The 10,191-nt window shown below is 56.4% G+C and overlaps 1 protein-coding gene across 1 annotated transcript; it reads left to right on the top strand.

Moving 5' to 3' along the window:
- The first annotated feature begins 4,718 nt into the window (after window positions 1-4,718).
- On the top strand, window positions 4,719-6,041 carry LOC113210474 (uncharacterized). The gene is made up of 2 exons (XM_026428488.2): window positions 4,719-5,374; window positions 5,803-6,041. Exons 1-2 carry the CDS (start codon window positions 4,797-4,799, stop codon window positions 5,921-5,923), a joined length of 699 nt encoding a protein of 232 aa, XP_026284273.1. The 5' UTR covers window positions 4,719-4,796; the 3' UTR covers window positions 5,924-6,041.
- Window positions 6,042-10,191: the final 4,150 nt, after the last annotated feature.

The following is a 10,191-nucleotide window of genomic DNA, read 5'->3' as shown; positions in this document are numbered from 1 at the left end:
CCCCCGGGGTCCTCTGCGTCGTCATACGCTGAAACCCGCTCAAGCCCCGTAAAAGTATAAATGGAAATAAAAGTCGGCATCTGTCTGGTGATGCGTGGCGTGGCGCGGCTTGGCGTGGCTCGGCGCGCCGCCTGCCTCAGGTATACTTGGCAACGCGGGCCGCTCATGGCGGCTCATGGCAAGGCAGCGGTGCATGGACCGCCGCCTCCCGATGGGCCCATGCCGCTCGCGGACCCGCGCACCAAATGATGCTCGCCAGACGACTCGCCAGAGGCGGGTGCGGCGGCGGCGGCGGCGTGGTCTGCGTGTCGACGGGGACGTGCGGGGACGTGCGGGGACCAGCGGGGACCAGCGGGGACCAGCGGGGACCAGCGGGGACCAGCGGGGACCAGCGGGGACCCCTTTCCCAACATCATTAGTGCTCACCTGTTAGGTGTGGAGGAGGCACGGGTGGCAGTAAACACAAGGAGCGAGAATTGAAGAGGCGGGGGGCGTGGCGCGGCGTGGCGGTGTGGCGCTGGCGGCGGCGGGGCCAAGGTAAACAGAAGGCCTCTTCATGAACGGCAGCCTCTTGAAAAAGTAATCTTCATTCCCTCCACCCTCCCTCCTCCTCCTCTGGCCGGCGCTGCGCTGCTGCCGCCAGCTCGGGCCGCGGCCGTAGCGCCCCGGTCGGCGAACGGCCCGGAGCGCCGCGCGCCGTAGGCAACCCCGCCGAGCAGCGACGCGCGACGGGGCGGGGGTTGCCTACCTCGAGGGCGCTCCGACCGCTAGGGTCGGTCGGCCTCTGCAGAAATAACTAGTACTCTGGCGCCCATCACTACTACTTTCACCCGCGACTTGCCCTGCCCCTGCCGGTGGGCGCAAAGCTAACGGTGACCAGACCGGGTCGCGCCTAATCCTCCTCACCGCCCCCTCGTCTCGCCCGGCAATGGCTCCGTGTTTTTGGAAGATTCACCGAAGGCGGCGCAGCGGCACAGGGGATGAGCCCCTCAGGTGCGTGCCGCTCCCACAGAGATCGCCGCCCGCATGATGCTCGCGCCCCCGCCACGCCCTGCCACGCCCCGCCCCGCCACGCCCTGCCACGCCCTGCCACGCCCTGCCACGCCACGCCCTGCCACGCCCTGCCACGCCACGCCCTGCCACGCCACGCCCTACCGCGGCCTGCTATGCAGGGCGATGCCTTACAGCGCTTTCGTACTTCCGTCCTTGTCCCACTCACCTAGGAGGACCTAGGACACCGCCAATGGGTGGGAGAGAGAGAGGGCACGAGAAAACGCCGTGCGGAATCGCCTTTGCTCGCGCTCGCGGCCCCGACCCGACCCCGCCACATTTCGCCACGCCCGCCCGCTTCGTTCAATAATTCTGACTTCGGGCAACCGAGCGGGATGTACTACTCGTGCCCCTCGCTGCAATAAGTCAGCGTCGAAACTCAAAATCAGATAGTTCTAATGTCTTCCGTCTGTCTTACAACGAAATAAATGTTTCGTATCACAAAGCTGAGAAGCTGATGATTATACTGCTAAAACAAGTAATAATCTCGCAAGTGTGCAATGTTTATAAACATTTTGTGGTGTCTAGCTCTATTCGTGCAATTAGACACTATGTGCAAATTCTCATTATCTGCGCCCGATGGTGTGCGAATTTTGCACACTTGTGCTCACCGGTGTAAATGTGCAAATTTTTGACGTTCACACAAACTTTTTATAGCCTGCTCGCCTGCGCACTGTACGCACATTACATTTCGCTGTCACGTCAGTTAAACTCCGTCTAGTGTGCAGAATGTGTGCAGTAAGTCTTACCGGTGTACTCGACAGCATACACCACATCATTATGGTTGCGTCACGTGCGTGATGGCGCCTGGCGCCCCCGCCCCGCGGCACGCGAGCCGTCACGGTCACGGTCACGGGCGGGGCACCGACGCGGGGGAGGAAGGGAAGGGTGGATGAGGATAAGCTTCCTGGCGGCGAGCTGGGCCCTTCCGAGTCCCTGACCCCGCCGCCCGCCGCGCTCTGCTGCCTCCAAGAAATCTGCCGCCAGGTTGGGCCGGCTAGGACCCCGCCGCGCCACCTCGGCTGCGCGCACCTGCTGCCGCCCGCTGTCCGGCCCGCGAGTGGCGGCAGATTTGAAGGGGCTGAAGCGCTATTTCAAACTGTTTTCCCCCCCTCCTCTCCCTCCTCTCTCTCTTTGCTGCTCTTTCTCTCTCTTCCACTCTCTTTCTCTCTCTTCCACTCTCTTTCTCTCTCTTCCACTCTCTTTCTCTCTCTTCCACTCTCTTTCTCTCTCTTCCACTCTCTTTCTCTCTCTTTCACCCTCTTTGCCGCGCAGGTGCAGAGTGGCGCGACGCGCCGCAAAATGGGCAGCAATATGGCGTGTCTTGTGGGCCGTGAAATTCGCACGTCCATCACCTGGTGGTGATGCGTGAGGGGGCGTGAGTCGCGGGGCCGGACGGGTCGGTCCCGTTCTGATAGGGACAGGGGCCAGCAGCTCGCGACGCCCGCGAGCCAAGCAGCTCTTCTATGGTTGATGCAGTTCGATTCGCGATCCGCGAGGCACCGTTGGGTAGGACCGCCCGGCCAGCTCCTGGGCACGGGGTGCGGGGCGGGGCGCGCGGCATGCGCGGCCTGCAGCAGCCCGCCTGTGCCTGGTCAAGTAGGTCGCCCGTGCAGCCTCCTCGTCCTCCTCGTCCTCCTCCTCCCTCCTTTTCCTCCTCCTCAAACCTGCTGACCAAATTCCCCCTTTCCTTCCCCCTCTTCTCTTTTTCCGTCGGGTTCCCGGACCATTGCATATACTGTGCACCGCCTGGAGGCCGCTGCTACCTTTCCGACCCATGTGCTGTTTGCTTGTTTTGGTTTGTTGTTGTTGGTTTCTGGGGGTAGGGGGGGGGGGGACTGCTTTGGTTATTGCTCTTGACTCTCTCGTCATCTTACCAGGCAGACGTACGCCAGACCACGTCTCGCGAAACAGGCTTCGCGATACTTAGGAAACATCATCTACCCACGCGTACCTAGGACTACGGCGCGCCGACACTCGAGTCGAGTAAAGGCAGAAGGCAGGGGATAGGGGCCCTGTTGGGGCCTTATGTCCTAGGAATGAAATGAAACCACGTTTATACACTTTACTTCCGTCCCTGGGATTCACTGCAACACCCCATTATTGTGATCATCAGCTGTGCTTCCGTGTGATAACGACTGAGAAAGGGAAACTCTGTGAAAGGCTGCGCTGTGCTCTGACCTGCGCCGGAGCTTCGTGGACCAGCGCGAGCGCAGCGCACAGCATCGACCCGAAAGGAAGATGGCAATCGCACTGTGGCGAGGCGAGGCGCGGCGAGGCGCGGGGCTCGCCATGCTCTAATGAGTGCGGGGTGCGGCGGCGCGGCTAGCAAAGGGGAGGGGGGGGGGGAGAAAGGAGAAGAGAGGGGTTCTTCCTTAACTCACAGGAGAGCCCGGCTTCGGCTGCCGGACCTTTTATCGGAAAGGTCTAAAACTTACTCAGGAGGGTATCCTCCTGTACGCCACCCCACCGCCACGTATTTGCCCCTTGACTTTCACTCTGCCCCTTATATCCCCCCCCCCCCCAACCGGTGGGTTTATGTATGAATTTGACTCCTTGCCTACTCACACGGTTAAAAGACTTGGCTGAGATGATCAACCATCCAAAATCTTGGGTCGATTAGGGAAAGGACTAGGATCTAATATCATACACTGCTCGGTTTGACAAGAACTGTAAGTTTCTTACTACAAAGACCTGCTATTTGTAAAGTGCAAAGGATTTGGCATCTTCGTAATACAAGCAAATCATTTGTATTACGAAGAGCTATCGGCTTCGTAATACGAAGCGGTGCTCTTTGTAATACAAAAAAAAATCTGTTTGTTTTAAACATCTCATATCAAACTTCTAAACTGAACTCGTTACGACCCTAAGATGCTTTGTGCGCAGTTTGAAGGCAATTGAAGTTGCCGTCTGAGAGATAGGCGGGCCGGGCCAGTACAGACAGACGGCCACACGGCCAAAGAGATCTCCTAACCCGACATCACAGCAAAGCAAAGGCTTCGCAAGCTCAGCCAATAAAGTACGGTTAGGACTGTATGCTCACTGTCATTGGTTACAGTGTTTTTAACAATACCCATGATGTGGCCACGCTTGCTTTTTTTCAACCCCCCGGCTGGGTGCACAGCCCACTGAACCGAACGTGTTGAATACATAATGCACTGCTTTGGCGGCCATTGCCGTATTGAGCCAAATGGTCCCCTCTCTAATGCAGTGTACGGAATGCAGTCGCCCCACCAGCAGCACAGCCCCCCTCCCTCCCTCCCCCTCCCTCGTGACCCCAACCAAACACGACAAATTATCTCTGCGCAGCGCTTTTCGATGAATCATCATCGATTGCCTCCACTGTGAAAAACTCTATAACCAATTACTGAGATTCTTCCAAAGTCCTTTATAGTGTGAATGAAGCACGGCTGCTCGTATAGATAATTCTTATTACATATCTGATATCATGACCACTATATGAAAGTCACGTTATTATTCGAATCGAAACAGTTGTTTTCCGAAACTCCTAAAAAATGAACAGAAAAAGTCATTTATTTTTACCATATTTTTTATTGTTTGTGCCGGTCCTTTAGCGGTTGGACAGGTGCAACGCCAGCTCGCCCGCGCCTGCCCGCCGCCCGCCCCTCCCTTGCACTTGGTCACTATTTCGGTCCCCGAGGCGCACAGGGTGGCCGCGGCTGCGGCAGCCTCGGCGGCCAGCCTCGGCGGCCAGCCTCGGCGGCAGCGCCCCGCCGTCTGCAGTCATGAGCTTGCTGTGCTCGTGCGCCGGCAGGCGCCGGGACAAGCGGACGCCGCCGCCCGAGGCCCCGCCGGCGAGCCATGGGGTGGCCGCGGACCTGGGCTCCGCGTCCTCGCTCTCGTACCTCCGGTCGCCGCCGCAGCGCCGCAAGTTCCCCGCGGGGCCAGACACGCCCGCATCCTCGTCGGCGGCGTCGAGCCGGTCCGGGGCCTCGTTCTGGTTCGGCCAGTCCTCCGAGTCGTCGTTGTACCCGGGCGCCAACGCGAGGTCGTCGGCGGCATGGCGCCGCCGCTCCGGGCTGTCCTGGTGCAAGCACAGCCAGTCCGAGTGCGCCGCGCTGGCCCACCACGCACACGAGGCGCCGCCCGGGGCCGTGTCCGGGCCCGACATGTGGCTCGCGCGCTCCGCCGTGTCACTAGCGGAGCACCGGCGCGCAGGCGTCCCCGCCGAAGACGACGTGCAAGGCCGCCGAGGCCACGGAGGCCGCGGAGGCCAGGGTCGCAGTGCGTCCATCCTGTGCGTCGTGGAGGAGACGGGGCGCGACGCGGTGCGGGCTGGTGATGACGCCGTCGAGGACAACGAGTGCGTTGCTGCCGGGGTACCCAACCTCATGTCGAGCCGCCACCGCCAACCAGAGCGGCAAAGTTGGCAGCAAAGTAGGCAATAACTAGCCTAAAGAAACACACGGAGCCAGCTGCATCTACTCCTGTCTTATGCAAAATTTACACCCGCTTGTTAAGGGGTCATCTAGTAGGAGGGCGTTAATGCAGCCAGCTCTCTACCTGTGTGTTTGTTTGGGCTAATTATTGCCTACTTTTCTGGCAACCCTGCAGAACGGGGCGGGTGCTCTCGCGCATCCCCGTGAGTGCCGTGGCCTCGCCTGCGCACGAGGCCTGGCGCTGCCGGGGACGCTGACGAGACGCGGAGACCACCTCATGAGATACCCCATGGAAGTAGTCTCATCAGTTGACCTCGGCTGACACCCCCTTGTTTCTCACGACGGTCCCCAGAGCAGCGGCAGCCTCGCTGTCGGCCGCCCCTGTCCCGCGCCCGCCACTGCACGCGAGTCGCTGGCTCCACTACTCCCCGAAGGGACTCCTGCTTCGCCTGCGTCCGCGCCGAGGCAGCTAGCGAGGAAGCTCCGGCGGGGTCTCCGCGCCAGCCTCCGCGGCCTCCGCGGCCTCCGGCCCGCCCGCGCCCCACGAGCAGCCGCGGCCACCCGCACCCAGCAGGAGCTGCCGTCGCCCGGAGGTACCGGAGGTCTGTGTGTGCGTCTCAGGTTCCTCCGGTTGGACCGGTGCCGCCACTCCCACACCGTGGCCGCCCCGCCGTGCCGTTACTCTCAAGTGTCGGAATGTCCTGTCCCGACCGCCGCCCTTGCCCCCCTGCTGCTTGGCCGCGCGCGCTACTTTTGGACTTTGCCAAACGCGCAAAAAGCGCTTTCTACGCTGCGAAGCCCGGCGCGCTGCACCGCGCGCGCGCGTGCGACTATTTTTAAACCCGGTGGCTGCCGGTGGCACGAGGACTCCTCGAGGCCTCGGGGGCGCGCCTCGAGGTCGGGTGCCGTTCTGCTCGGCCCCGCCCAACGCCGCTGGACACACGGGCGCCGCCGTGCGGTGACAGTGCAGTGTTGTGCAGCGGCGCAACGGTCTGTCACGCGCCAGAATGTGGTGCAGGGGCGCCAGCCTAACAAACGAGCCGCTCTACAGTGCGACTGGCGTTGACGGCGACGCCAGTGCTGCCAGCACCACCCATAACTCACGGCGACGTTACGCGAGGCACGGCGAATGGCGCCGCCCAGCGCCCGGCGGAGGGTTACCCGCCCCGCGTGGGGACCGGACAACCCCAGCCGCCGCTCTTTTTAGTCGTACGCCCCTCCGTCACCCTCTCGCGCATATTGTGCACCGTGATGCACAATATGCATGCTTGCTGCACAAATAACACAAACATGGCAGCCGGCTGTGTGGCGCGCGGCGGTCCGAAGGGGTTATGAGATGGGGGTTGAAATGGAGCGCGAGGAGCGGCGACGGCTGCCCTCTGTTCCCACCGGTATGACTGCCACGCCCCACGCCGCCCCGCCCCGCCCCCTCGAGGCCGGCCGGTTTGTGGAGGTTCGTTGACTCCTAGACTGCGCGGGCCAGTGTGTGAGCCCGCAGCGGACCCGGGCGGATCAGGACACTGGCTCTGCTCTGCTCTCTTGCCGATGAGGACGCCTCCCCCCCCCCCCTTGCCCCCTCCCGGTCGCAGGTTGGCCTAGTCAGTCGGTCCATGAGTTACGAGTTTGTGGCGCAGCCGGCACAGCTAGGCCGAGCTAGTCCCGACGTCAGCCCTACGGCGGAGAGACCCGGTCCTTAAGAGGATGGGCCGAACCTTTGAATCGATGGATCATAAAGATGCCAAACTGATCGATCCAGGGAAGGTGAGGGAAGAAGAGGGAATGGAATTTCCACGTCGCGCGAAGGCCTCGAATTCTGGAGAACCTGCAGGAGAGCAGGGATAGAGGAGGGAGGGAATGACGTCGTCGATCATTGCGGCCTTTGGCGCCTCTGGCACGGCTCCACGAGCCGGTGTGGTACCCGTTACTCGTACCTGTATCGTCCCCACTGGTTCCTGCAGGCTTCCTCGGCCAAGACGGTTGTCAGACATAAACTCGACCAAGGCCCAGTTTACCTTGTACGTTGAACCGGGTGTAACAGAGCGGACGGTGCAGTGTTGTGGGATTGCATAGCCTCGAGGGTCTCGGGCCGCAGGGGCCACATGCTTCGGCAGAAAGAGGAAGCACACTCGAAGCACACACGCTGAATGTTCTCATGTTTTGCGTGTTTTTTTCTTTTTCTTCCCCCATATTTTGTTATTACCGAGGGGGTGGGGGGGGGGTCTATTCTCTCTAGAGGTTAAAAAACTTTCAGCGCCAAAACTGTCAAGAGCCGAACGGACAAAATTTTGGCCCCAATGTGTTCAAATTGAGAGAAACTGCCTCTAGCGCCTAAACGGTGCCAATCGAACATTGACGTCTGCATCTCTAAATTTACGACAGCGGTTGTACAATATTTCGTTATGGAAATCACACGAGGGGTGCCCAACTCCATAAATGTGTATACTGGATTACCAAATTGTAAAGATTACCAAGGATTTACCAATGATAACCAAAGATTACCAATGAATAAGGTATGATTCGCTTGCATTCTAAATCGAAACAACCATTATTTGGCCCGAGAAATATGCATTTTGGAGCACATTTTAGGTCATTCTTAATTCTTTATCTTGCAAGTTAGAAACTTGCATTCTATGATTGGACAAATTATGTATTTATCCATGGGAGGGATGCAAATACGCTATATTAAACACATGGGCGTTTGAATTTAGACAAGATGCAACTTGTAAAAAAAAAAAATCATCGAAATAACGCCAAATTTGTCGTTAAATTTTTTAATGGGAAAAGTCGTTACATAACGGCATTGGGTTGTTATAGAACAACATCGATTGTTCAGTAACAACAAGAGTTGTGAAGGGACAACAAAAGTTGTTGAGGGACAACAAAAGTTGTTCAAGAACGACAAAAGTTGTTCAGGCGGAATATGAAACCGTATAAAACTACTGTCTAATTACAACAAAAGTTGTTCAGCAGCAACAAAAGTTGTTCAGAAACAACAAATGCTGTTCAGCAGCAACGAAAGTTGTTCAGGAACAATGAAAGTTGTTGAGGAACAGCAAAAGTTGTTTAGGAACAACATTGCTGTTTCGCAACAACCATTGCTGTTTTGCAACAAACTTTGCTGTTTTTCAACAAACTTTGCTGTTTTGCAACAAACTTTGCTGTTTTGCAACAGCTTTTATTGTTCTCTCTCGTACAACATTGTTGTTTGTTTACAACACCGCCATCAGTAAGAAAGTTGTTTTTCAACAACTCTTTTTTACAGTATGTGCACAAAAATGCATGTCTCAATCAACAAATTTGTCCTATGAAAGGACCCTCAAGAGTGTGTAGATTACCAGTGATTACCAACTCTGTGTGCACCTGATTACCATAGTTGGGCACCCCTCGAAATCACAACTACGTTTTGACAATTTTTCAAATATGTTTTTCACATTGAACGAGATGGTAACGTGCGCGTACTTGTACGCGAACAAGTCAGTCTCCAGATGTAACAACAAACTACCCGTCCTCACCGTCATTCGTGACACATACTACATACTTGACCCCGTTTGATCTTGCTTGCAGCGGCGGAGTTGGCCCACAGCGTCCAGGATGCATTCGTTATCGCGGTGGAGCAGCAGGCCAAGGAGCGCCTGGAGAGGCTGTCGCAGCTCAAGCGGATCAAGCCCGTGGATATGAACAAGCTGAGCGACCAGGTGAGTGGCGTAGCGTAGTGCAGCGACGCTTAGCAATTATCGTTGTAGAAATGGTCTGGAGCGGTGTCAGCGTAAAGCTCAGACTCAGGGAAAGAGGACAGAGAGAGAGACAGAGAGAGAATATCATTGTGTTTTGCCAGTTTTTATTGGAGGATTTCGAAATACAATACAGAACCTCTCGGACGACTTTATGGATGTAGCATCGAAATGGAACCGCAGAGTTTTTGCGGGAGCCTGCGTAGAGTTTTAGAACAATGGAAAGGGAGAGAATCGGATGAAAAGCAAGCGACTATGTGATGTGCGGTGCAGAGAGAAGCGAGCGCCTTGTAGTTAGGCAAAGTCTTGACGCTGAATACATTTGTGATGAGCGGGTGGCCTACTCTCGTGCCGGCAGGGGTTTAGCTCCACACTCAAATCTAAGAGAGAATTTTGTGCCTGAATTAAGCAGGGAGCCCGTGCAACATGTGCACTATTTCAAGCACAAGTACTTCAGGCAATTAGTGCTCTATTGTGTAGTAATAATATACTTCACAAGCACACTCGCGCACAGTTGGGCATGCACGGTTTCATGCATTAGTGATGGTAAAGGCAGTTGTTTTGTGCACTGGCTTTTACACTCTGTTGCGAAGCAATAATGCTTTGCAATTGCAAAGGATTTTGATCCAACTGATCCAACTGATTCAACTGCTCTTCAAACTTGCGTTACGGACGGGCAACTTTTGTAAGAATTTGTCCATCCGCTGAAGGACTATGGAAAGAGGTCACACAAGTATCCATCCGTCACGCCCACGTGCTTTCGCGCTCTTATAGGGGTGAGGGGAGGGAGGGAGGGAGAGAGAGAGAGAGAGAGATATTGATTGATTGATTGATTGATTGATTGATTGATTGATTGATTGATTGATTGATTGATTGATTTTTTATTTCTTTACGTGTGGTTACAAAATGACTGTTGACTGTTGAGTCCCACGAGAGAACCGCACCGCTCTCGGAGAATAGATAATAACATTGTTAATAATGAATAAATAAATAAATAGAACATCTCTGTA

Source organism: Frankliniella occidentalis, unplaced genomic scaffold, assembly GCF_000697945.3.
Source record: "Frankliniella occidentalis isolate FOCC.00 unplaced genomic scaffold, Focc_3.1 Scaffold32, whole genome shotgun sequence".
Taxonomy (NCBI): domain Eukaryota; kingdom Metazoa; phylum Arthropoda; class Insecta; order Thysanoptera; family Thripidae; genus Frankliniella; species Frankliniella occidentalis.
Note: the sequence above shows the minus strand (reverse complement) of the source record. Positions and strands in the feature narration are given on the sequence as shown.

Bases quoted from the DNA above. Each gene is read 5' to 3' on its own strand.
- LOC113210474 (XM_026428488.2), top strand. From the start codon at position 4,797: ATGAGCTTGCTGTGCTCGTGCGCCGGCAGGCGCCGGGACAAGCGGACG. The intron at 5,375-5,802 runs GTGCGTTGCTGC...GACGGTCCCCAG, and splicing joins GACGCCGTCGAGGACAACGA to AGCAGCGGCAGCCTCGCTGT.